The 27,542-nt window shown below is 41.1% G+C and overlaps 1 protein-coding gene across 1 annotated transcript; it reads right to left on the bottom strand.

Moving 5' to 3' along the window:
- Nucleotides 1–424: 424 nt before the first annotated feature.
- On the bottom strand, nucleotides 425–27,542 carry mrps10 (mitochondrial ribosomal protein S10). Its single transcript, XM_087991301.1, has 7 exons — nucleotides 27,444–27,542; nucleotides 21,121–21,179; nucleotides 12,077–12,149; nucleotides 9,800–9,939; nucleotides 7,673–7,781; nucleotides 4,977–5,066; nucleotides 425–4,895 (listed from the first exon to the last, which is right to left on the bottom strand). The coding sequence occupies exons 1-7, from the start codon at nucleotides 27,507–27,509 to the stop codon at nucleotides 4,809–4,811; spliced, it is 624 nt and encodes a 207-aa protein (XP_087847427.1). The 5' UTR covers nucleotides 27,510–27,542; the 3' UTR covers nucleotides 425–4,808.

The raw sequence follows: 27,542 nt of genomic DNA, 5'->3' as shown, positions 1-27,542 counted from the left end.
CAAACTCCATCAACAAACACATCAACCTGGACCCAATATACCAACCACTACAGCGGACAGCTGAAACTGACAACCGGAAGCGGCAGGGACAGACCACTATAAACACCGGAGGAAACATCAAAGAAGCGCTTCGCAGGAGGCTCCCAAGCACTGATGATGTCGCCTAGCCAGGGGACGAAACGTTTGCAACAAAATCTTCCAGCTCGGCGAACAGAACCACAACAACGAGCACCCGAGCTACAAATCTTCGCACAAACTTTGAACTTTATGAATGCTTGCTATTCAACACTTGAAATTTTGTCCTACAGGGGTGACAGTGCCTGTACCCATCTCTTTTGAGAAGGTCAGAAGAATACTACACATTTATGGGTATAAGGGAATAATTGAATGTGTACTACAATACTTGAGCAACTAGTACACTGGAAACATTTCCTATTAGATTTATTTGAGAAATAACATACAATGGTATATAGTGAAAACATTAATGAATATCAATTTAGTGTACAATAGGTCCATAAAACCATACTTCATTGGAGTGGAAGGTGTTCATGGCTGCGATCGTAGCTAATCTGATAACTCTCTATTCCATTTTTCTGCCTCTTCTCCTCCATAACCCAATTTCCTTAACTAATCTATCTGTCTCAGTCTTGGCAGTCGTATGTGATAAGAGTTTCACAGATTCACTACTGAGTAAATTCCTCTTCATCGTTGTCTTAAATGTGTGACCCCTTTCTCTGAAATTATGTCCTCTGGTCCTTACTCATGGGGAAACAAACTTTCTGCATTGACCCTGTCAAGTCCCTTAAGAATCAAGTATGTTTCAATAAGGTCACCTCTCATTCATCTAAATTCTATTGAATACAAGGCCAACCTACTCAACCTCTTGTAATAAGACAGTTGTTCCAAATCTTATACCAACCTAGTGAACCTTCTCTGGACTACCTCCAATGCCAGTATGTCTTTCCTTTTTTGCCCCCCTTATTTAACTTTCATACTGGTCTGACTAGTGCCTCAATTTTGGCAACTGTTTTCTACTTTTATACTCCACTCCCTCTGAAACAAAGGCCAACATTCCATTTTGCTTTCCGTGTTACCCATTGAACTTGGATGCTCGGTGTTTTGTGATTCACGCATGAGGGCTTGCGAATCCTTCTTTCATAAACTTCAGCAGTCTTTCTGCATTTAAATAATATTACCCTCCTTTGTTCTTCCTACCAAAGTGCATAACCTCACATTTTCCTATCTGCCAAGTTTTTGCCCAATCAAAGAAATCAAATAAACCGGAAAGAATGCTGAGAATCTAAATATATAAACTAAATGTGAACAAGAGTTTTGAACACAGTAAAAATGTACTGCTTTCAATACTTGACATATTGTAGAGTAGGATTATATGAATTTAAATTAAGGTTGCAAAAGAAACTTCACTGTTTCTTTTCAGCTATGAGATTCTCAGCTAGCCTACAACTGGCTTAGAAATGTTTTAAGTTTGTTTGTAATACAAGTACTAGCTCAAACTTTGGTAATGTTCTTCTATCTTTTAAAACTTCCTTTAATTACAAACACAAATGGAAAAATAGAAGCCCATGAAATATTTTCAAAAGTTTCAAATCTTTAAATCTTAAAATTTAAGGATTTACTTTTATGGATTCAAAATACAGAAATCTGGCATCTTCTGTCTCACTTAAATACACAGATTAGCTTCTCTTTTAGATAATAAAATACATCCCACTCCATCAGAAATCATCTCAGCAAAATGTGAGAATTTCTTTTTGATTTTATTTAATCACCAACTTTGAGCAAAGAAAGGAGGGAGTTTAATGTACTGTTTTTAACCAAAACTGTTGTCTAAATTTTAAAAACATTTTCATAAATTATTGAAATACTGAGGGATCTAGTTAAATATCCATTTATGTGCACACAACTTCCATTTCAAAGGTACTCGTAAAATTTATTGCACATGTTCAAGATGTAGAAATAAGATATGAACATCTGCCATCTGAAGTAAATAATTCTCAATTTAAAATATGCAGACTCTTCTAATTTAAGCTGCTAGCTGATTTTTTTTCCTTAAATAATAATGGCCTTATTCATAAAGCAATTATTTCACATTTACTTTTAACTTCATTAGTCCGATTAACTAGTTTTGCAATGTTAAAAGTAGTACATAAGTGCAGAAACTTTTTATATATAAATAAAGAGAAACATGATGCATAATGATCTTTGTAAGCTGTTTCCTGAAATTTAATTCCAGATCGGAAATTGTGGAAAAGTTCAGATAGCAGCATATTGTATTTCTCAGGCAGTTTATCACCCAGCTAATATAAATGTGCATTAAAATCTGTTTAGAAAATCAACTGTCTATATTTTTGAAATTAGTTACATTCCAACTCTAATTCAAAAATATGAAATTCATTAGAAAAGGGAAAAGAGAAATTTGATATTTACATATGGGTATGTTGTTGGACTGGTACCCTTGAGCCAAAACAATAATCTAGAAATCGTAGCCATGAGAGAAATCTGAATTGGGAATCATAATCTTACTAAAGGATGACATTTAGTCCATGCCACTTGTCTGTATAGTAATCCTTAAGTCAAATTCTCCTGCTTTATCTCCATAGCCCTGATATGGAGATGATTTCCTTCAGGTGACAATCTAATTTCCATTTGGAATTATTAATTGCCTCTCCTACCACTAACAAAAGCAGTGATTTGTAGGTCAATACTACTCTGCTGTGTAAAAACAAGTTCCTTGTCACAAACAAAAACAGAAATTTTTGAGAAAACACAAGTCTGGCAGCATAGGTGGAGAGAAAGCAGTGTTAATGGTTTTTGGTCCAGTGACCTTTCTTCAGAACTCCCTCACATCTCCCGAAATCTATTTCAGTTCAATTCAGTTAAATCAAAATCTAGAAATGTCAAAGAAGACAAAGCCACCAGTAAAGAGTGAACATAAAGCCTCATTATTTTAATAAAAAGCTAATCTGATGGCTAAACTTTTCAAAAAGGCCAACCACGCACCAACCACGTGTCTCCAACCACGCACCAAACTCATTGTTTTTCAGCTGCCTTCTGTCAGAGCCTAGTTTGTCAAACTGACTGATAGTAAGTGGCACAGTGGTTAGCACTGCTGCCTCACAGCGCCAGAGACCCGGGTTCAATTCCCGCCTCAGGCGACTGACTGACTGTGTGGAGTTTGCACGTTCTCCCCGTGTCTGCGTGGGTTTCCTCCCACAGTCCAAAGATGTGCAGGGTCAGGTGAATTGGCCATGCTAAATTGCCCGTAGTGTTAGGTAAGGAGTAAATGTAGGGGTATGGGTGGGTTTCGCTTCGGCGGGTCGGTGTGGACTTGTTGGGCCGAAGGGCCTGTTTCCACACTGTAATGTAATGTAATCTAATCTAAGCCTTCTCAAGCTATTGCAATCGTTTAGGGCAATTAGATCGTACGAAAAAAAATGCTGGCCTTGACATCATAACCATTTCCTGAGAATGAATGAAAAAAGACAACTGGCAAAATAAATACTACTGCAGGCATAGCAGCGATACATTTTAAGATTTACAACACAGAAGCCATTTAGAGTACATATCTGTTGGCTCTTTATTAAGAGCGATTTAAAGAACATTTGTATTGTCTTGCTGTTATCTCCTACTTCAAACATTATCCAGTTTTTCACTTAAAGTATAAAGACCTCTACCTCAACCATTTACTATAGCAAAGGCAGCCAACCATACTCCATTTTTTAAAAAAAAAATCTTAATCACTTCCAAATTGACTCCTTCCTAATCAATTTTTTATTGCGTTTTTCAATACATTGCATCAGTCCTTACTTGTCTTGCCTTTTGATGGCAATAGTCACGCACATACTGTAATATGACTAGCTGGTCAAAACAGAAATTCACCCAGTTGATACCAGTTATTTGATTATGTTCTTTCTATGTGTATCCAAATTTACATAGAATCCTGAAGCTTTGGCTTAGCCATTGTCTTACACAAATTTATCAATTCCTGTTTAGATACTGTGCTCCTATTTATAATATTGAAGATACTATCGACTATTTGGGGCTTTATCCTGTTTTATATGCATCTTCAAGGAATTATATATTTGAGCCTTTAGCTGTCCCTGCTAATCCACACCAACCCAGCATCTTGTTTAATGTATACTTCAAGTTATTGCTTTGCCTCTGAAAACATATTGTCTCATGTCTCCACATAGGTTGCATTTAACATCAGCCATGGTGGCTAAATATGAGTTAGTTCCTCCAATTATCAGTTATGTCAAAAGGGCAATTTCCACAAGTACACTGAAGTTACAGACCAAAACAAAGTCAGTATACCAAGTGATTAACAATGAAACCCTAATTATTATAAATAATACATTGGAGATGAGACAGAAATTCTTGTAGTTATACTTGCATAGCACCAACCTGTGCCACACAGTGCAGCCAGCAAGTTAATTCCTCCCTTCCCCCGTCACCACATTAATCTCTAGTCATCCTCTGAACTATTGTCTAGGTAACGTTAGTTGCAAACAACTAATTATTGATTTTTAGTCATTTCTAATTCAGGTTACTTGGACAAATGCCTAAACATTTCATTACTTTCCAATATATTACCAAGTTGTTGTGCTTTCGGAGCTCTAACAGGTGCTGCCTATAAGTCTAGGGAAATGCAAAGTTTTTAAAAAAAATTTATTTTAGGATACACAGACCAGATATTCCAACACAAAAGTGAAAAACTTTGACAAGAGTTCATTTAGTAAGATGTTTTAAAATAGATACAATGAACAGTTATAGGAGAATGTTCATGGACTTTAACTATCTGGCTTGCCTTCATTTTCAGAAGAATGAATTCTCCAAATAGGTTCCTTAATATGTTCTGGTAGCTTTTCTATCAAAGTCTGAAAAGGAAAAGAAATTTCTTTAATTTAAGATTTACATGACAGAAAACATAATTGTATGAGTACCAATGTAAGACTGACCTTGGTCACCTCCATTGCAACACCTTCTGGAAGATTGCGCTGGATATATTCCAAGTACACATTGGCAGAGCTTCCAGTTAAATGTTTGATCTAGCAAAAAAAAAGCATTAAAAATAAGCTGAAATTCTTCAATCTTACAGCAAGCAAGATTTCTAAACCACCCTCATGTGATACATTCAATTCAATTATGTTTTACATAAAGTATTAGGCACCAGTAAAGTACTTTTCCCCAAAAGAAGAATTTTTAAAAGGAGTTGAGGGCACCTCACTAATCAACAGTATGATCTGCTCCTCTAAGAAAAACTATAAAAATTAATTAACAAAAGACAACAAATTCTGATTATTAGACCTGTTGACAAAAAGTAAGGAAACTGACTGGTGAACAACATGCATTTGGAAGCAGCACTTTGGAGCGTGAATCTCATAGTATAGTAAAGTAACATCACAGAAGGACACCTTTACTAAATTTCCAGTCATAACATTATGTGATGGGTAGAAGTCAATCAACCACATACTTGCAGTTATCCTAAATGGGAAGAAATTGATTTTTTTTTTCCTGCCTGCTAAAACTGACAGTTAAAAATGCTTAGAAGTAAGGCTGCCTGTTCTTTTGTCAGCTGTGGGTATGTGACATTATAAAATGAAAAAGGGTTGCATAAAAAATTAAAGATTACATCTGCAGAAAATGAAACATTGTCTCCTTGATATTGAAAAGGCAAGGCTGTCACAGCTAGAACCTCAAACTGCAGATAATCTTAACTCATTATAACAGACAGCAAGTTTACCTTTGCACATATCAACTACCAAGAAATTTCACATTTGGATTGTTATTAGAATGTCCTGTCCAGCTGTTTATGCCAGAAATCACAGCACATTTTTATTAATAATTAAGTGTAATTCTTATGAAACGCTTGGTAGGATATGAATGGAAAATGTGAGATGTGTTAGCATTCAAAGTTAGGCACTGTAGTTCGATGATGGAATGTGAGAACAGATTGGCTAAATACATTTAGAAATATTTTAAAACATAGCAAATGTCTCACTGACTGAACTAAATGTACTGGTTGTTGTTTTAACTATAACAAACTAATTTGTGCGTGAGATAATTGAGCATGCAAGTTGACTGAACTGACTATCTTTGAAGAACAGAGTAAAACTGCCGTAAAGGAAGGGAGAAAAGGTTGAGATGCAATTATTGGGGCCTATTAATCACAATTGTCATTTACCATTCACTAAACATGACTGAATTTGTCCATTTTCTTTCGCCTACAAGAATGATTAAAAATATGAATGAGAGTCAACTCAAGCAGGCTGACGAGTAAACGAGAATATCTAATGAGCACGATAGGATAAAAGACATGATGGGTTGGATTCTGCAATTAAAGCAATTGCTGTTGATAATGAAGGCAGTTTCCCACCCAAGATAAGGAATATGACCATGGACATAAGGAACATCTCTGCCGTGGATGTTCCTTCTCTGATTGTAGTTTAGAATTACATGTTATGAATGGATCTTCAAGGGCAGTAGATACATTGTAACACCACCACCTGCATGCATGCTCCCTTCTAAGCCACACACCATCCTGACTTGGAAAATATTGCTGTGCCTTCAGTGTCACTGGGTCAAACTCCTGCAAATCTCTTCCTAATGGCATTGTGGGTTTATCTATAGCGCATAAACTGCACAGTTCAAGACAACAGTTCATCACGCCTTTTCAAGGGCAACTAGGATAGGGTAACAAATGCTGGCCTAGCCACTGATACATTTTTATTAATTCTTGGGTTGAGAGTATTTCCAGGCATGCATTAAAACATATCAGCAAGCTGTATAAGGAGCCATATCATACTGGAATACAGGAACATGAATAAACATTTAGTTTCTCAAGTCTTTTCCACCATTTAATGAGATTATTACTGATCTGTGTCCCAACTTCATAAACCACCATTGATTAACAAAAAAACTAAGGGATACAAAACAAAGGTACTATCAAAGTCAGAATTAAAAGTGATCAGTAGATCTAGATTTTATAAGTGGAGAAGAAAGTTCCAAACTTTAAATTTCTGCAACAAATTAAAATGCAGTCGTCTTCACTCAGATCCAATTCCTGCTAACTGGCATGTCTAAAACATATCTTGTGCACTTTTACACTTACCAGGAGAAGTTTGTGGAATTTTTGGGAGCAGTAAAGCACCCTTTTAGATAGGTTCCCTGAACCTATCAGTGTCCTTTTGGGATTGTTAAAATTAGATACAGTTATGCTCAAGTAGATAAACTCATTAGAACAGCGGGGAACTGTTAAGTCGATGGAAAAAGTTAAAAATTCTGGTCTTTAAATTTGTGAAAAAACTGCATTGTGAGAAATAGTGCATGCTATTTCATTCCCAAATATGTTCTGCAGATTCCCGACCCAAACCCAAAAGGAGACATTCCTGATTTGAGTTTATTAGCCAAGAATTTCCCCAAATGCAGCCTTGTCCGGGAATTGAAAATTCTGATCAAACAATTATGTTGCTCTAAGTAAGTGAAAAGACGACCAGAGAAAAACAGAATTCGATATAATCACAAAAATTACATTCACTTTCATTCCATGGAATGGTTCAAAATTATTTGAACTTGGAATGTTTTCTGTCTTAGCTGAAATTTTATGGATTTTTACTACATCGCAGATTTTACTGATATTTTGCTTTTTACTTGCCTCTATACATCTGTAGTATGTTCGCATCTCATACTGTACTCTGTGTTTCTTGAAAATGTGAACAGATTTGAGAAGTGTCATTCTATCAATTTTCTTTACAGGTTCATACCTAAAAAAAAAAGTTTTATTTCAAAAAATCAAATCAACTTCCCAAAAAAGACTTTGCATTTGTAAAATCAATAAAGTGAAAATCAATGTTCCAGACCTGCACATAAAGTATCAAAAATGGCAAAGCAGACACAAGATATACTGCTAGTATGTATGATAGTCACCAGGAAACTACTGGATTGTAAAAACACATTTTTTGCCAGCCTGACCTGTGATTGTTTCTTAACTGCCCAGAGATATGGTCTACCCAGTCATTCAATTATAACTAACTGCTCGGAAAAAAATCGGGAAGAATAATGCTGAACAGGCTGGTGTGGACATACAGATGAAATTACAATGGCACATCCTGTCCTATCAACTCATCAAAGTGCCCCTTATTTAGTCTGAGCCAAAATTGGGAGCACTGTTCCACAGAATAATCATCCAACAGTCTTACTCCATTATATTCACCAAATTGAACCTTAGATCCACAGAATCTCTACAGTGTGGAAACAGGCCCTTCAGCCCAACAAGTCCCACACCAAACTTCCAAAGAGTAACCCACCCAAACCCATTCCTCTACATTTTACTCCTGACTAAAGCACTCAACCTACACATCCCTGAATACTGTGGACAATTTAGCACAGCCAATTCACCTAACTTGCACATCTTTGGATTGTGGAAGGAAACTGGAGCACCCGGAGGAAACCCACACAGACATGGGGAGAATGTGCAAACTCCACACAGACAGTCACCCGAAGCTGGAATTGAACCCAAGTCCCTGGCGCTGTGAGGCAGCAGTGCTAGCCACTGAGCCACTGTGTCAACCTAATGTGCACCCTAATCCAATGCTCCATCACCATCCCTGGGTATGTCCTGTCCCACTGGTGAAGACAAACCTGCAGAGATGACTGCATAGTGGCATATAATTGACAGGGAGTCACCCTGGGGCTCCTCAACATAGACTCTGAAACACCATTGCTAATTATCACCAATTGTGTTCCTTCAGCTGGCAAATCAGTAGTCATGTATGTTGAGCAGTAATTCAAAGCAGCACAATGGTATGATATCAAAAGCACAATGAACTTTGACGATTTGCTCCAGAACCAACTACACCCTAGCCAAGGTTCCAGTACATCAATTATACTGGTGCCTATCCAACAATGTGACAGATTTGTCGTGCTTGACAATTTTAATTGGGCAATTGCCAACTTCTTAGTCTTGTCATCACTTGTGATGGCCGGTGTCAAGTGATAATCACAGAGCAGTAACCTGATCACTATTGAGATTCTTGTGGTGCATTGGTAGTGTCCCTACCTCTGAGCCAGGAGACACGATTCAAGTCCATCTGCGTCACAGATGTGTAATAACATCTCTGAACAGGTTAATCAGAAAATATCTAGCCTTATCACTGATGCTTCATTTGAGGACAGTGAGAGCAACTCAGCTCCTAACTTTATTCATCTTCATCCAAACTTGGACAAAAGAGCTAAATCAAGAGATGAGGTAAGAAAAAAATCACAAAATCAAAAAATACAGACTTATTGCTTGTAAGATATTTAAAAATCAGAGAATCAGAATGACAGAATTGTTAGAGCTTAGGAGGAGGCCATTCAGCTAATGATTATGTGAGCTGTCCAAACGAGTAGCTCACTGTGTGCCATTCTCCTGGCTTCTCATTGTAATCCTGTACCTTGTACTTTAGAAAGGATGTGAAGGCACTGGAGAGAATGCAAAAGTAGTTTATAAGAATGGCTCCAGGGATGAGTGATTTCAGTTATGAACATAGATTAGAGAAGAGAAGGCTGAGAGGAGGTCTGATGGAGCATTCAAAATCATGAGATGTCTGGACAGACAAAATAGGGCGAAATGTTCCCCACTCATGAAAAGTCAAGAATTGGAGGGTGAAGATTTATTGCCTGAGTCATTGTACTGTTTTTGAATGAAAGGAAAGCAAGTGCAATTTTGAAAAGAATCCATTTGACAAATTAAATTCTAAAAGATACAAAATGCTGCTTGTAAGAACAACAATGTACTTACACTTTATCAACAGTGATATTCAGCTCTTTAGCAGCAAGTGTAGCAAAATATTCATAGCTATCCAGTACAGCTTTATCATGGCCCTTTACCAACACAGAAATCTTCCTATATAGGGCATCAGGCTCATCTGTTACTGCTACCTGCAATAACAAATTCATAAAGCATCCAAACAAAATAATTAATTACAAAGACAACTTCTTTAAAGTGAAAAGTCTCATAGTTTCAAAGGAGCAAGTATTTCAAAACATGACAGATTTAAATCTGCACGATATATAAAGTACAAAGTAAACAGAGGCAACTAGAAAATGTTTTAATCATCCATAGCTTCTTCTTTATATTGCACATTTCATACCACAGAATATTCCAAAAATGTATTGCAGAAAATGAATTACTTTTGAAATGTATTCAGAGTCTTTTAGGTAAAGACAACAGTTAATTTGTAAATACCATGATTCCAACAAATAAAAAATAGTCAATCTATTTTAGTAATGTTAACTGAGAAACTAACTTTGACCAAAACACCGGAAACATTTTACCCTTCCTTTAAAAAATTGAGTATCGTGATCCCAACCTGAAACAAGCAGGTAAGGCATCAGCAGAATTTTATATTAACTTATTTAAAAGTTGCACCATCAACACTGCAGAACAGCTTCACAACTATGTTAAGTTTTAGTCTGACAAAATGGGTGATTTTGAAGCATTGACGGGTAATGAAAACTGAACAAATAAAGATTTCTTACTTGTACATTTGCCAGAATGACTGCAAACTAAAATGATTTTCAATAAACTGAAAATATTGTCATCAAAGTTATTCTGCCATCTATGTCTAAAGACTATTCACTGTAAATATCAATGATTTGGATATAAGATTTAAAGATATTTGTTTTGACGTTTGCAGATGAGACCAATTTAGGAAGTTGGTAAGAAATATTGGTAAGACAGACCAATGGAGACATAGCGTTACAGGTGTTAAAGGCAGTATTTCAAACTAATAATCTCAAAACTTGTCTTTAGAAATATTGAATACAAAACCAGAGGGGAAATTCTGAGCCTATATAAACCCTTAAAAGGATATTAATTAGTGTAGTGCATGTAGTTTTTGTGCTTCTCACCAGAGGAAGAAATTCAAAACATGGCTTTCCAAAGCAGGGTTGGAACCTACATTCCCTCTGATTTTTCATGTTTGGATGAAGGTTTTGGTAATAGGGTGAGAAAACGTGGTATGATATTTCTTCACATCAAAGGTAACTTTGGGATGGACTTACTGAACTGATTGTGTCGTAACTTCCACAGATGTACATGCCCAAGATACATTGTTATAAATACAGAGGTATTATTCATATTTCTACTCAAACTCAGCATTTTCTGAAAAGGTTCTCACATATTTCTGTTTCTCATAAAATAATTCATATATAGGGTATGATGAATGTACAATTTAAAAATTCTATTTTGATTGATGTTATATTTGAACTTTAGGTCTAGATTTCATGACAATCAACTAATAATTATTTGGTAACATAAAATTTGAATACTGCTTGAAAAAAAAACATTGTCAAAGCTTTTCCTCTTATATTCATCAGTACAGATGCAAGAATGCCAAATTGCTAAATGAAGAACAATTTACACGACAGGACAGAAGGGTGCAGACTGAATAATCCTGAATATGCCATAGATTACACTGATAATTTTGAATTGGTTATCAGCCTTGTGTACAATATGGAGAAAGTGAGGACTGGAGATCAGAGCTGAAAAATGTGTTGCTGGAAAAGCGCAGCAGGTCAGGCAGCATCCAAGGAGCAGGAGAATCGACGTTTCGGGCATAAGCCCTTCTTGGAATGAAGGGCTTATGCCCAAAAAGTCGATTCTCCTGCTCCTTGGATGCTGCCTGACCTGCTGTGCTTTTCCAGCAACATATTTTTCAGCTTGTGTACAATATGGCACACTTACACCTGCAAATGAGCTAGAGATACACAAACACAGGGAACTGTCTTCTACTGTAAAATGGAATTAGGAAAAGTCTGGGGAACAGGTTTCTTGGTACATTTTCCAGGGCAACATTTCAACAACCAATCATCACCCTTCGTTTATGTAGTATAAATTGTTGCTCCCTTTGAAGTTTGACATTCCTGCATCTGTCTGATGACTGGAAGACAAAAGCTCTGACTGTATGTCTTTTTTTCTCCCCATCAACAGACTCTAATTAAAATTATACAGGACAGATTCTATAGATTAAGTAAAGCACCAAACACAACTACAAAAACTTGCTAGAAATCTTACCAGAGGAGCTGTGCTATAATGTGGACACCTCATATAGATTCCTGTTGACAGCATCAATGCTGGTCTTTTACCACTGTTAAATAAAGATATTGCATTATATAATTATTAACTTTGTGTACACACAACATCTGAACTTTACAAAAACTCAACCATACTTAAAGTTACAACAGCAGAGTAAAGGTCCACATATTTTTCTTTTTGGATTATAAATCAAACAGAAGTTGGGCTGCTACATAGCTAGAATACCAAGAGTGTTTTTTGCAAAATATTAAGTGGTGCACATTTTTAGCTGTCTAAGACATTGTTGCTGTTCGAGTAGTGAGATTGATACATCACTGAGCCAACTTCTGAGGAAATGTTGCCTGACAACAGCACTTGAATTAGTCCAGTTGCAGTTTGTTCAAATGTTAGTGCAGAGAGATCAGAAACCTCCACTGAAAATATCTGTCCTTAGCCTTCCCACTGGTGAGTGAAAGACAAAAATAACCAAGAAAACTCAAAAGAAAATGTCCTAATAAAAAAAATCCAGGTTCACCAGATCAGAAGAAGGGAAAAACAATCATTGCTTTACCGACAACAGCATATCATCATTACTGAAATCAAAACGAACATAGATAATTTATCCACTCGTGTGATCTATACATTTAATTTTCAGACTTTCAGATATCTCTTCAGGAGTGTATCGGGGATTGTACTAGGCCCAAACATCAATGACTATCCCTCCATCATTACGTCAGAAATGGGCATGTTCATCTATAGTTGCACAACGTTCACCTTCTGCATCTCCTCAGGTGCTGAAACAGTGCATGTCCAAAAGTCAGAAATCACCCAGAAAAGTATTGAACTATTTGACTGAGGGCAAAACTGGAACAGTTTGACTAGGGATGCAGCAAGTTCTGGAGCCCAAGTCTTCAGTTCTATTCGAAGATTTTGTCAGATCCAATAACTTCTGCAGTATCCAGAGCCTCCAACTGTTTCTTGATATCAGTTGGAATGAATTGAATTGGCTGAAGTCTGGAATCTGTGACATGAGACACCACTGGAACAAGCAGAGATGGATCATCCTCTCAGCAATTCCGCCTTAAGATTACTGCAAATTCTTCAGCCTTGCCTTTTGCACTGATGTGCTTGGCACTGCCATCATTGAAGATGGGGATATTTGTGGAGCCTCCTCTTCCAAAGTTGTTTAAATTGTCTAACACCATTCATGATTGGATGTGGCAGGAATGCAGTGCCTAGATCTTATCAGTTGGTTCTAGGATTGCTTCGTTCTGTCTTATCACTTTCTGCTTACGCAATTTGGCATTGGTTGGTACCTCATTTTTAGGAATGCCTGGTGCTGCTCCTGGCATGCCCTCCTACACTGTTCATTGAACCAGGTTTGATCCCCTGGCTTGATGGTGATGGTAGAGTGGGGGATATGATGGGCCCCCCAGATTGCACAGGAGAAGAATTTGCTACTGCTGATGGCTCACAATGCCTCATGGATGCCCAGTCTTGAATTGTTAGATTTGTTCAATGTCTGTCCCATTTAGCATGATGACAGTGCCACACAACACAACATAAGGTGTTATTAGTGTGAAGGAAGGAATTTGTCTCTGTAAGGACTGTGCGCTGGTCACTCTCACTGATGCTGTCATGGACAGATGCAACATGGGATTGTTGAGGATGAGATCAAGTATGTTTATCATTCTTGTTGGTTCCCTCACTTACTCTTGGTGGTTTTTAGGACTTAACCAACTCAATCAGTCGTGCTGCTGAACCACTCAGTGATGGACATTGAAATCCTCCAACCTGATTACATTCTGCACCCTTGCCACCTTCAGTGCTTCTTCCAACTATTGGTCAACATGGATTCATCAGCCAAGGAAGGAAATACATCGTAGTCAATAGGAGGGTTCCTCACCTGTATTTGACCTAATGCCATAAGACATCATAATGTTCAAAGTGCAAGTTGAAGATTCCAGATCAACTTCCTCCCAACTATGTATTTTTTTCTTTGGGGTAGGGGAATGTTTGAAGAGTGCTGGATGGAAGGGAATCCAGTAGTAGGCACTCATTTGGTTTTGTTAAGTGGGCATGGGCTTTGTTTTTGTTTCACTCCCTATCCTTCAATATAAGTCTGCCCTGTCACACAACATTATTAGGGGAAAATCACCATCCTCTTGCAGTATTAATGAATTGGGATTGCAGCAGGGCTGGGACTTGAATCCACCTTCCCTGCCCCTTCCCCAGCCTGCTCCCTGCTTGTCAGCCTGTGGGACAATCCCACAGCGCCACCCACAGCTCAGTGGGTGGCATGATGGCTCAGTCGTTAGCACTGCTGCCTCACAGTGCCAGGGACCCAGGTTCAATCCCAGCCTCAGGCGACTGTGTGGAGCTTGCAAATCCTCCCTGTGTCTGTGTGGTACTCCAGTTTCCTCCCAGTCCAAAGATGTGCAAGTTAGGTGTATTGGCCATGCTAAAGGCCAAATGTCAACCTTTAGTCCCCGCAACACTACATAGGTCTCTGGGGCAAGAGTTTAGATCAGAGTGGTGCTGGAAAAGCACAGCAGGTCAGGCAGCATCCAAGGAGCAGGAAAATCAACGTTTCGGGCAAAAGCCCTTCATCAGGAATAGAGGCAGGTAGCTTCCAGGATGGAGAGATAAATGGGGGCGGGAGGCTGGAGAGAAGGTAGCAAAGAGGGAATGGGGGTGGGGATGGAGGTGATAGGTTAGAAAGGAGGGTGGAGCAGAAAGGTGGGAAGGGAGATTGGCAGGTAGGACAGGTCATGGGGACAGTGGTGAGCTGGAAAGTTGGAATTGGGGTAAGGTGGGGGGGGGGGGGGTGAAAATGAGGACACTGGTGAAATCCACATTGATGCCATGCGGTTGAAGTGTTCCGAGGCGGAAGATGAGGTGTTCTTCCTCCAGGCTCGGATAGTGAGGGAATGGCGGTGGAGGAAGCCCAGGACCTGCATGTCCTCAGCAGAGTGGGAGGAGGAGTTGAAATATTGGGCTACAGGGCAGTGTGGTTGATTGGTGCGGGTGTCCCAGAGATGTTCCCTGAAGCGCTCTGCGAGGAGGCGTCCAGTCTCCCCAATGTAGAGGAGACCATATCGGGAACAACGGATCCAATAAATGCCATTGATTTCTGGATGTGGAAGGCTACTTTGAGGCCTTGGATGGTGGTGAGGGAGGTGGTGTGGCCGCAGGTTTTGCAATTCCTGCGGTGGCAGGGGAGGGTGCCAGGACGGGAGGGTGGCTGGATAGGGGGCATGGACCTGACCAGGTAGTCATGGAGGAACGGTCTTAGCGGAAAGGGGTGGGAAGGGAAGTATATCTCTGGTGATGGGGTCCATTTGGAGGTGGCGGAAATGTCGGCATATGAGGCGGTTAATGCGAATGTTGGTAGGGTGGAAAGTGAGGACCGGGGGGGGGGGGGGGGGGGGGGTTCTGTCCTTGTTACGATTGGAGTGGTGGGGTTTGAGGGCGGAGGTGTGGGATGTGGATGAGATGCATTGGAGGGCATTTTCAGCCACGTGAGAAGGGAAATTGTGATCTCTAAAGAAGGAGGCCATCTGGTGTGTTCTGTGGTGGAACTGGTCCTCCTGGGAGCAGATATAGTGGAGGCGGAGGAATTGGGAATACGGGATGGCATTTTTGCAGGAGGTAGGGTGGGAAGAGGTATAATCCAGGTAGCTGTGGGAGTCGGTGGGTTTGTAAAAAATGTCAGTGTCAAGTTGGTCATCATTAATGGAGATGTAGAGGTCCAGGAAGGGGAGGGAGGTGTCAGAAATGGTCCAGGTAAATTTAAGGTCAGAGAGGAATGTGTTGGTGAAGTTGATGAACTGCTCAACCTCCTCACGGGAGCATGAGGTGGCGCCAATGCAGTCATTAATGTAGCGGAGGAAGAGGTGGGGAGAGGTGCCGGTGCAACTATGAAAAATGGACTGTTCTACGGAGCCGACATAGAGACAGGCATAGCTGGGGCCAATACAGGTGCCCATGGCTACCCCTTTCGTCTGGAGGAAGTGGGAGGATTCGAAGGAGAAATTGTTAAGGGTAAGGACCAGTTCAGCCAACCGAATGAGAGTGTCAGTGGAAGGGTACTGTTGGGGACGTCAGGAGAGGAAGAAACGGAGGGCTTGGAGGCTCTGGTCATGGTAGATTAGATTAGATTAGATTAGATTACTTACAGTGTGGAAACAGGCCCTTCGGCCCAAGTCCACACCGCCCCGCCGAAGCGCAACCCACCCATGCCCCTACATTTACCCCTTACCTAACACTACGGGCAATTTAGCATGGCCAATTCACCTGACCTGCACATCTTTGGAGTGTGGGAGGAAACCGGAGCACCCGGAGGAAACCCACGCAGACACGGGGAGAACGTACAAACTCCACACAGTCAGTCGCCTGAGGCGGGAATTGAACCCGGGTCTCTGGCGCTGCAAGGCAGCAGTGCTAACCACTGTGCCACCGTGCCAGAGGTGTTGAGGGATTGGATGTCCATGGTGAAGATGAGGCAATTGGGGGCAAGGGAAATGGAAGTCTTGGAGGTGGAGGGCATGGGTGGTGTCTTGAATGTAAGTGGGGAGTTCCTGGACTGGGGGGATAGGATAGTAACGAGGTAGGTGGAGAAGAGTTCGGTGGGACAGGAGTAGGCTGAGACAATGGGTTGGCCAGAGTGGTCAGGCTCATGGATCTTGGGAAGGAGGCAGAATCGGGCGGTGTGGGGTTCCCGGACTACGAGGTTGGAAGCTGTGGGTGGGAGAGCTCCTGAGGTGATGAGGTTCTGTCTGGTCTGAGAGATGATGGTTTGGTGATGGGGGATGGGGTTACGGTCGAAGGGGCGGTAGAGGAGGTGTCTTCGAGTTGGCGTCTGGCTTCAGCGGTGTAGAGGTCAGTGCACCAGACTACCACTGCAACCCCCTTTATCTGCTGGTTTGATAGTGAGGTTGGGATTGGAGCAGAGGGAGTGGAGGGCTGCGTGTTGTGAAGGTGAGAGTTTGGAATGGGGGAGGGGGTAGACAGTTTGAGGCGGTAAAAGTCTCGGCAGCAGTTGGAAATGAAGAGGTCGAGGGGAGGTAATAGGCCAGTGCGGGGTGTCCAGGTGGATGGAATGTGTTGGAGGCGAGTGAAGGGATCCTCAGAAGGTGGGCGGGAGTCCTGATTGTAAAAGTAAGCTCGGAGGCGGAGGAAGAAGTGTTCGACGTCACGATGCGTATTAAATTCATTGATGCGTGGACAGAGGGGGATAAAGGTAAGGCCTTTGCTGAGGACTGATTGTTCGTCCTCAGTAAGTGGAAGATCTGGGGGGATGGTGAAAACTCGGCAGGGCTGGGAGCTAGGACCCGGTGTAGGTGTGGAGCTGGGAGTGGGGGCGAAGCCTGTAACTGGAGTGGGTGTGGTGGTGGGGGGAGTAGTCTAGAGGTAACACCATTAAACTAATGTCTGCTGACTCGAAAATATATTACCATCTCTTCAGTGCTGCTGCATCAAAATCTCAAAACTCCTTTCTGAACAACAGAGTGGTCGTACCTACACCAAATGGATTGCAGCAGTTCAAAAGATGAACAAAAGTGTGGGAAGGGCAGTTTAAAGCAAGATTTATTAATATCTGGAGAGGCCTGTCACATTGAAAACTAAGGAGAGACTGAAATAACAATAAGAGGCACCTTCACCTTAAGACTAGCTTTAGTACAGAAATTCAAATTGCAGAGTGTGTACCAAATAGCATTGCTGTTAATGATTTGAGCCCCACAGAATTTTGCTGTGTACTGCTTTAAACTCAGTGCCTAAAGCAAATTGCATGCTAAAAGAACTTGGCGAAAGTAAGGACCGCAGATGCTAGAGATTAGAGTCGAGAGTCTCGTGCTGGAAAAGCACAGCAGGTCAAGCAGCATCTGAGGAGCAGGAGAATCGGCGCTTCGGGCAAAAGCCCTTCCTGATGAAGGGCTTTTGCCCGAAATGTCGATTCCTCTGTTCTTCAGATGCTGCCTGACCTGCTCTGCTTTTCCAGCACCACACTCTTGACTGTTAAAAGAACTTGTTGACAACTGACTGAGTGAAATATTACATTGTAAAATCAAAGGTAATGATGAGATGTGGACATTTTTGCAAAGAATGTTTGCAAATTATTTAGTAGCACACTAAAATATCACACAATACCAGGTTAGTCCAAAAGGATAGTGATTTTCCCCTAATAAATGTTGTGTGACAGGGCAGACTTATATTGAGGGACAGAAAGTGAAACAAAAACAAAACCTTCTCAAGATCAACTAGGGATGGGCAATAAATTCTGGCCCAGCCAGCAACATCAGCATTCCATGAGTGAATAGAACAAAATTAAAACCACCACCTTGGTGACCTCTGAGCCCAGTGTGATATTCCCATTCCATATTCTCTCAATTTACTTCTGCCTATTAATATTACTTGTTTATGCCCCTATATCAGCTCATCTGCTACTACGAACAAAGAAATCATGCTTGCATTGCCTCCCAACTCATTTTTCAATACGTTTCTCTGTGGCTTCCAAACTTCCATAAGCCTGTATTCTTACTCCTGTTTACCCATCACATTTGAGCCTTTTATTTGTTCCCAGTTAAGCAACCATAATTTTATTATCATCCTCAAATTCTTTATCGGCTTTACCCAAGTCTGTAACCCTGTCCTACCCTACAAGCCACAAATCTATGCAATCCTCCACCTGCCTCTTGTGATTTCCTGTGCTCCCCCACTGGTTCCAGAGCTGTCGAGACTTCCTCTCCTTTAAGTTGGCCCTTAAAACCTACCACTTTCGAATTTTTGAACGCATGTCCAAATAGCTTACATCTATGGCTCTGCGAATTTTGTCTGATTACATGCCTTGGATCAGTACATTGAATGCAATATATAAATGCAAGTTAATATTGCTTGATCTAGAATGACAGGAGAGTTGGTGACAGAAAAGGGACTTTTACATAAGAAAAAAATTCCTGTGCCATCATGTATTCATTCACAACTCCTCCAATAATGAAGCAAGACAGCCCCTAGCAGGAATTGGGCAATATCCAGCCTTTACAAATAGGAAATATACACAGCACATTGTTCAGAAACAATAGTCTTCAAGATGAAAAGGCCTAATTCGATTCCTTTGAATTCAAAGCACTGCCAGTGTCATGTTAGGCCATCATTAAATACTGGTGTTCATGATTGAATAGAAGTGGACCAGCAAACTTAGAGATACAATGAATAAATATAGGGAGAACAAATGATAATGTCACTGGATTAGAAAAATTCCAGACCAATGTTCGAATCCCATCATAGTAGATGGTGAAATTTGAATTCAAGGCTCGCCTAGCATTCCCATGGAAAATGCACCAATTGATAGTTAACTGGCAGGCGATGTTTAAATTTTAAAACAGACAGGTCATCGCTGGGACCCTTTTAAAATCAATGACCACGTCACAGCCAATTGTTGCAAAAATTCATTAAGCCCGCTAATATTCTTTAGGGAAGGAAATCTGATTACCTTCTATGGTCTGGCCTACATGTGACTCCAGACTCTTAACTCCCCTCTGAAATAGCTGAACAAGCCATTCAGTTGTATCAAACCGCTACAAAAAGGGCAGCACTGTGGGTGTCCTTATATCCCAAAAACTGCAGTGATTCAAAAAGTTAGTTTACCACCATAGGGATGGGCAAATATTGTGGACTTAGGCAGAAACGCTTACATTTCATGAATACAATTAGTGAATAACGATCAGAACTAATCTGATTATTACACACATTGCATTTTATGTATCCAGCAATATTAATAGGTTATATGCATCCAACATCATTAGGACAGACTGTTAACATAATTATACTATTTTAAATTTTTTTCATTGGATGTAGGCATCACTGGTATTTTAACAGGCCTTTTTTGCCTATCCCCAATTTCCTTGAACTGAGTGACTTTCCAGTCACTCAGAGAAGTTAAGAGAAGTTAAAGAGAAGTTAAGAGTCAACCACATTGCTGTGGCTCTGAAATGACAGAGCTCAGACCAGGTAAGGATGGCAGATTTCCTTTCCTGAAGAGCATTAGTGAACTAGATAGTTTTAAAAAAAAAACGACAATTGATAATAATTACCATGGTTATCATTACTGGTATTAGCTTTCAATTCCAGATTTTATTAAACTGTATGTAAATTGAACCTATGTCTCTCAATTGCTACACCAATATCATTATGACAACAACTTCTTCAACCCATTAATACAGGTCAGATGGCTATTATTTAATGCATAAACATTTGATACTCCAAACAGATATCTGGTACAGAACCTGAGTACTGGTGGGAAAAATACATATTTTATCAAAGGTTTTCATCTCACACTCACCTAGCCAATTAACAACAGCATTACTTCAAAGGGAAAACACACATTTATATTGCACGAGAGGAGTACTGATTGGTTGGCAAGTGGACTAACTAGTGAACATTGCCATGAAAAATGCTAGGTAACTGGCAGGCGATGTTTAAATTTTAAAGCAGGCATCTCTGTGCCCCCTTAAAAATCAATGACACTATACATTTTATTTCTATTGATTTGTTTGACAATATGAGTATGAGAAAGTTTAACTACAAACAGCAGAAACATAATAAACATAAGACATTACTGAAAATTTCATTCTTGATATTTACCCAGGTGTTCTTAGAACCTGAGCAGAGTGATGAAGGGCTTATATGCCTGAAACGTCAAACCTCCTGCTACTCAGCTACTGCCTTGCCGACTGTGCTTTTCCAGCATCACACTCTTCCACAGTGACTCCACCTAATCAGTTGTCATAATATCACTAATGACAACTGAACATACAGACACATTTTAAAAAACCTTAAAATGAGTAAACCACCTTGAAACTCCCATCTCCAGTGTCTCTCTGAATTTGGGTTTGATCTCCAAATACTCTATACTAATATCATGTGTGTTGCATAAATAAAAGAATTATTTATAAAGAAATAAAGAATTCTTTATCTTTGTTTCTATTCATATTGTTTTAGAAAAGCTTTCTTATTCTGAAGTCAGCTGAAAGGTATGAACTTACCAAAGGGGTACGGTTATCATATTGTGGCTGGCATAATTCAAAACTGGAATTCGATTAGCCTGAAAGTCAAAGCGATTCTTTTAAAAAGTTATTCATATACATTTATCAAAGAATCTGAAGTATAAGATATACGTTTTTTAACTTCCTAAAGAACTGAACTTTATTCAAACAATAGCACTTCAACAATGTTACATTACCTCCCTCAATAAAGACAGTCCTTGGAGATTCAGTTACAACAACTGGATGCCTTCTAATAATTGGCATTTCCAGGGCGACAGATATTTTTGAGAATGATAAAAGGAAAAGAGGAAATGGTGAACACTAAGCAGTAAGAAATGTTTTCAGCGGCATCAACACTATTAAGTGTTGGAAATTTGAAAGCAATGAGGTGTGGTTTCCAAAAAAAGTCCCAGAGGACAAAACCAAACTGGCTGAAGGGCGAGCCACTGATGTTGGAAGTAAAGAGGATTAGGTTCTAGATATCAGACAGTTTGTTGAAGACTGATGTGAATAAATGTGTACCTTACAAAGAGTACAGTTTGGCCAGGCATCAAGAAACATGTAAAACAAAGAATTGTGGAAGCTGGAAATCTGAAACAAAAACAAAAATTGCTGGAGAAACTCGGGTCTGGCAGTATATGTGAAGAGAAAACAGAGTAAATGTTTGAGTCTAGTGACCCTTCTTCAGAAACATTAAATAAGGTTAAGCTTATCAGTGATAATAATGTGTATGATTAGAGCATTGGATTGAGCAAGTTTTGGAGGTGGATGGAATCAAACTGAGAAAAGGCTGGGATGTAAGAAAAGAAATTTGCTTTAGAGCACTTTGGCAAGGCCACAAATCATACTTAAAATGAGAACGATACTTTTCAGAATCTTTTCACATACCTACATTGACAGAAATGGGTGAAGAGGATCTATGTGGTCTGAGAGCTGATTTCAGCCAGAAGGTACAGGAATTGATCTTTTACAGTTTGGAAACAGATTTGGCATTGATCTAAGGAATGGAGTCTTCGGAGTCTTCAGTTGGTCAATTTTCAATGTGTGCTCAAACATACATTTCTCAAGATGAAGAGATAATAATTAGAAACAGCTAGTCAATATTTGTCAAGACCAGTTGAGGTCCAGCTAAACGTATGCTCCCTTGCTTTAACTTTCATGGATTTCCAATTCTACTTCTGTGCAGGTGTGCAAGCTTAGGCAAATGCATGTGATCATATGAATGGTGTGCATTACCTCGTCTTTTTTTAGCTTGGGGAACAGAGTTTTAATAAACTTACTTTGTTCTTTGTTTAGATGAAGGGAACCTGTCTGAGTAAAGTCTTCATTGTCTCAAAACACAGAAGAATTAGAATATACATCCTCTATAAATTCTAAAGCCAACACCTGTTACTGTCAAACAAGGAATGGCTTAACAGGGGAGTCTTTACCCGTCCTCACCTAATCATAATTATGATAAAACACAGCTGCATGATATTCCAGCCTATATTTCCAAAAGCACATGGAGATCCATCCCCTTTGCACTACTGCATGGCTGCCTTCTCATCGGATGTCCATGAATGAAATCTGATGTTTGATTCACTAAGATGAAACAGTGGGCACTCTATTGATCAGACCTCTTTCACCTCAACCAAAAAAAAACAAAATCCAGTTCCAACAGTGTTTGGTGGTAGGTAGCACCTTCCCAGAGTTCTGTTCTGGAGCTGCTTATGTCAACTGAGTAAACCAAATATCTAGGTGTAGAGTTAGGAATGTGTCCAAATTTCTTGATCACACTGAACTAAGAGGCATCTTAATAATTCTAAGATCAAAATTACAAATCAAATATAGTAGAATAGGCAAAAGAGTAGCAAATGTAAGTATGAAGTGGTAGATTTGGGCACAGCAAAGGAGATGTTGAATAACATGGAGTGTACATTAAAAACAACATTCAAGTAAGGCCACAGAAGGGGTATAAGTATTTAAAACATCAAGATGTGGAGGTGCCAGGTATTGGACTGGGGTAGACAAAGTTAAAAGTCACACAACCCCAGGTTACAGTCCAACAGGTTTATTTGGAAGTACAAGCTTTCAGAGCGCTGCTCCTTCAACAGGTAGCTAGTGGGGCAAGATCATAGTACAGGAATTTATAGTAAACATGTCAATATGCACGATCTTCTTGGAGATTTACTATAATTTATGTGTCCTATGATCGTGCCACACGAGATGCCTGACGAAGGAGCAGTGCTCTGAAGGCTTGTACTTCCAAATAAACCTGTTGGACTATAACCTGGTGTTGTGTGATTTTCAGCTTCAATCATCAAAGTGGTGAAAAGATAGAAAACCTTAGTGAGATAACAATTGGAATGCTATGTACAGTTTTAGGTTTCACATTATAAGAAGGATATTGAGGGTGCAATACATTACAAATTCACTTGGATGTTAAGAGAAAATACAAATAGGAAAGAAATATTGGCTGTTTCACAAAAGCTGAATTGATTACGTAGATCAACGGTTTTAAAGTTATAAAGTGAAGGGGGAGACTAGATGACCAGTGATTGCTGATAGAGGATGAAACATCAGAGATTTAAAACAAACAGCAAAAGAAGTGGTATAGTTATGAAAATGAACAATCTGACCAATTCATAGCATAAATTACAGAAAATATCCCCATTTAATTTTCACAATGACTCAATATCCTCGAAACAGTTATATTGTGTAATGCTCAAGTGGAACATTTTATTCTCAAAGAACTGATTGAAGCAGACACCAATCAATAGCACCTGGATATTGTTGATGAATATGGAAATCCGGAAACATAGCAGAAGAGTATTATTCTGCTGCTCTTATGGAAGATGAACAGCTTGAAGATGTTTGTGTATGTCAAAAACAGAAATTGTTGGTGAAACTCAGCAAGTCTGCAGCATTTGTCGAGAGAAAGCAAAGTTAGCATTGAGTCTGGTGACTTCTTCAGAGTGGACACGTTAACTCTGCTTTCTACCTGCACACGCTGCCAAACCTGCTGAGTTTCGCCAGCAATTTCTGTTTACACTTCAAAACTCCAGCATCTACAGTTTTGTTTTATGTTTGTGAAGGTGGTGTAATTCCTAATTGTCAGTCAATCAGAGGTCAATAAATATAGTTAGAAGGTCAGCAGTGTTTAAAACTATGGAGAGCGATAATGATTTTTTAATTTGAAAAACATACAGAAATTTTTTTTCTGAATGAAGTATGCTCACAGCTACGAAAGTAGTTTTGTACAGTCATTGCATATCAAAATAAAACAAACATTGGAATTTGACATTTCCTGCAGTTGCAAAAACAAAGGCACTTCTTATTCATGCAGGATACTATTTACATACATTGTGACAACGCGACGGTCAGCTAATTGAATAGACCAGGTAAAAACAATGACTGCAGATGCTGGAAACCAGATTCTGGATTAGTGGTGCTGGAAAAGCACATGAGTTCAGGAAGCATCCGAAGAGCAGTAAAATCGACGCTTCAGGCAAAAGCCCTTCATCAGGAATACAGGCAGAGTGCCTGAAGGGTGGAGAGATAAATGAGAGGAGGGTGGGGGTGGGAAGAAAGTAGCATAGAATACAATAGGTGAGTGAGGGTGGGGATGAAGGTGATAGGTCAGGGAGGAAGGTGGAGTGGATAGGTGGAAAAGAAGATAGGCATGTAGGACAAGTCATGGAGACAGTGCTGAGCTGGAAGTTTTGGAACTGGGTTGAGGTGGGGGAAGAAGAAATGAGAAAACTGTTGAAGTCCACATTGATGCCTTGGGGTTGAAGTGTTCCGAGGCGGAAGATGAGGCGTTCTTCCTCCAGGCGTCGGGTGGTGAGAAGCGGCGGTGAAGGAGGCCCAGGACCTCCATGTCCTCGGCAGAGTGGGAGGGGGAGTTGAAATGTTGGGCCACAGGGCGGTGTGGTTGACTGGTGCGGGTGTCCCAGAGATGTTCTCTAGGAGGCGTTCAGCCTCCCCAATGTAGGGGAGACCGCATCGGGAGCAACGGATACAATAAACAATGTTGGTGGATGTGCAGGTAAAACTTTGATGGATGTGGAAGGCTCCTTTAGGGCGTTGGATGGAGGAGGTGTGGGCACAGGTTTTGCAATTCCTGCGGTGGCAGGGGAAGGTGCCAGGACAGGAGCGTGGGTTGTTGGGAGGCGTGGACCTGACCAGGTAATCACAGAGGAAACAGTCTTTGCAGAAGGCGGAAAGGAGTGGAGAGGGAAATATATCCCTGGTGGTGGGGTTCATTTGGAGGTGGTGGAAATGTCGGCGGATGATTTGGTTTATGCGAAGGTTGGTAGGGTGGAAGGTGAGCACCAAGGGGGTTCTGTCCTTGTTATGGTTGGAGGGGTGGAGTCTGAGGGTGGAGGTGCAGGATGTGGATGATATGTGTTGGAGGGCATCTTTAACCACATGGGAAGCCCTGTTATGGTTGGAGGGGTGGGGTCCCTGTTCCCAACCTACCTCTTGCGAAAATGCCATCCCATATTTCCAATTCCTCCACCTCCGCCATATCTGCTCCCAGGAGGACCAGTTCCACCACAGAACACACCAGATTGCAGTCTCTAAAGAAGGAGGCTATTTCCCTTCCCACGTGGTTAAAGATGCCCTCCATAGCACCTCATCCACATCCCGCACCTCCACCCTCAGACCCCACCCCTCCAACCGTAACAAGAACAGAACCCCCCTGGTGCTCAACTTCCACCCTACCAACCTTCACATAAACTAAATCATCCGCCGACATTTCTGCCACCTCCAAACGGACCCCACCACCAGGGATATATTTCCCTCCCCACCCCATTCCGCCTTCCGCACAGACCGTTCCCTCCGTGACTACCTGGTCAGGTCCACGCCCCCCAATAACCCACCCTCCCGTCCTGGCATCTTCCCCTGCCACCGCAGGAATTGCAAAACCTGCGCCCACACCTCCTCCATCCAAGGCCCTGAAGGAGCCTTCCACATCCATCAAGGTTTTACCTGCACATCCACCAACATCGTTTATTGTATCCGTTGCTCCCGATAAGGTCTCCTCTACATTGGGGAGACTGGGCGCCTCCTAGCAGAGCGCTTTAGGGAACATCTCTGGGACACCCGCATCAATCAACCACACCGCCCTGTGGCCCAACATTTCAACTCCCCCTCCCACTTTGCCGAGGACATGGAGGTCCTGGGCCTCCTTCACCGCTGCTCCCTCACCACCTGACGCCTGGAGGAAATCGCCTCATCTTCCGCCTTGGAACATTTCAACCTCAGGGCATCAATGTGGACTTCAATAGTTTCCTCATTTCCCCTTTTCCCACCTCAACCCAATTCCAAACTTCCAGCTCAGCACTGTCCCCATGACTTGTCCTACCTGCCTATCTTCTTTTCCACCTATCCACTCCACCCTCCTCTCTGACCTATCACCTTCATCCTACCCCCATCTACCCATTGTAGTCTTTGCTACTATCCCCCACCCTCCTCCCTGACCTATCACCTTCATCCCCACCCCCACTCACCTATTATACACTATGCTACTTTCTCCCCACCCCCATCCTCCTCTCATTTATCTCTCCACCCTTCAGGCACTCTGCCTGTATTCCTGATGAAGGGCTTTTGCCTGAAGCGTCAATTTTACTGCTCTTCAGATGCTGCCTGAACTGCTGTGCTTTTTCCGCACCACTAATCCAGTAACTGAATAGACTCAGTTTACACTTCAGCAGAAGGACCTTAGATGGTGATCGTTCCGCACTGCACCTTGGCTTTAATGCATCCTTCAGCACTTAATGCTGGACCTCGAACATACCAAACTGCAACATTTGCTTGCGGTCAACTCTTTACCCTGGGAGATCAACAAGGTTCAGGCAGAATGAAGACTGTCTTTCACCGAGTTGGTGGTCTTCCAGGCACAGTCAATGCTTGTCTCAGTGCGAGTCCCTGAAAACAGCCCCGTAGAGCACACAGTACTGAATCACAGAACTGCTCTGAGCGAACCTCAACAAAAATCACTGCATGTCTTGCCAGATATTCTTTGCAAAGGCACATTTTAGTAGATGTGTAACAGTTTCTTCACCAGTGCAGTCACATCGAGGACACCGTGCAGTGGTGCACAAAGGCCAAGCATCCATGAAAGATTGTACGGCCAGTGTCCTTCTCACCAACAACCAAGCTACGTTTTGTCTCTGACGGTCTGCTCAGCGATCCACGCGACAGAATCGAAACTCTCCTTTTCCTGCAGGGTCTCGAGGACGCTACGTGCTGACCGCTTCCTGACTGACGAAACACCATCACAGAAACTTCGGGGATTGAGAGGAGGGTGTGCAAAAGAAAAACCAGTCAAACTTTACCTGATACAGCCGGAATAACGATCTGCCCCTGGAAACGGCACGGAGACTACGCAAAATAGTCGCCATCTTGGCTCAAATGCCGCCAACCTCCGGTTCCGG

This window comes from Chiloscyllium plagiosum, unplaced genomic scaffold, assembly GCF_037043375.1.
Source record: "Chiloscyllium plagiosum isolate Xiang-an unplaced genomic scaffold, Cpla_swu_hap1 HiC_scaffold_10, whole genome shotgun sequence".
Taxonomy (NCBI): Eukaryota; Metazoa; Chordata; class Chondrichthyes; order Orectolobiformes; family Hemiscylliidae; genus Chiloscyllium; species Chiloscyllium plagiosum.
This window is presented reverse-complemented; position numbering and strand designations above follow the sequence as displayed.

Coding starts and splice junctions, on each gene's coding strand:
- mrps10 (XM_087991301.1), bottom strand. CDS start 27,509: ATGGCGACTATTTTGCGTAGTCTCCGTGCCGTTTCCAGGGGCAGATCG. Junction 9,940..12,076: donor ATTATAGCACAGCTCCTCTG/GTAAGATTTCTA, acceptor TTGTTATTGCAG/GTAGCAGTAACAGATGAGCC. Junction 4,896..4,976: donor TTGCAATGGAGGTGACCAAG/GTCAGTCTTACA, acceptor TTTCCTTTTCAG/ACTTTGATAGAAAAGCTACC.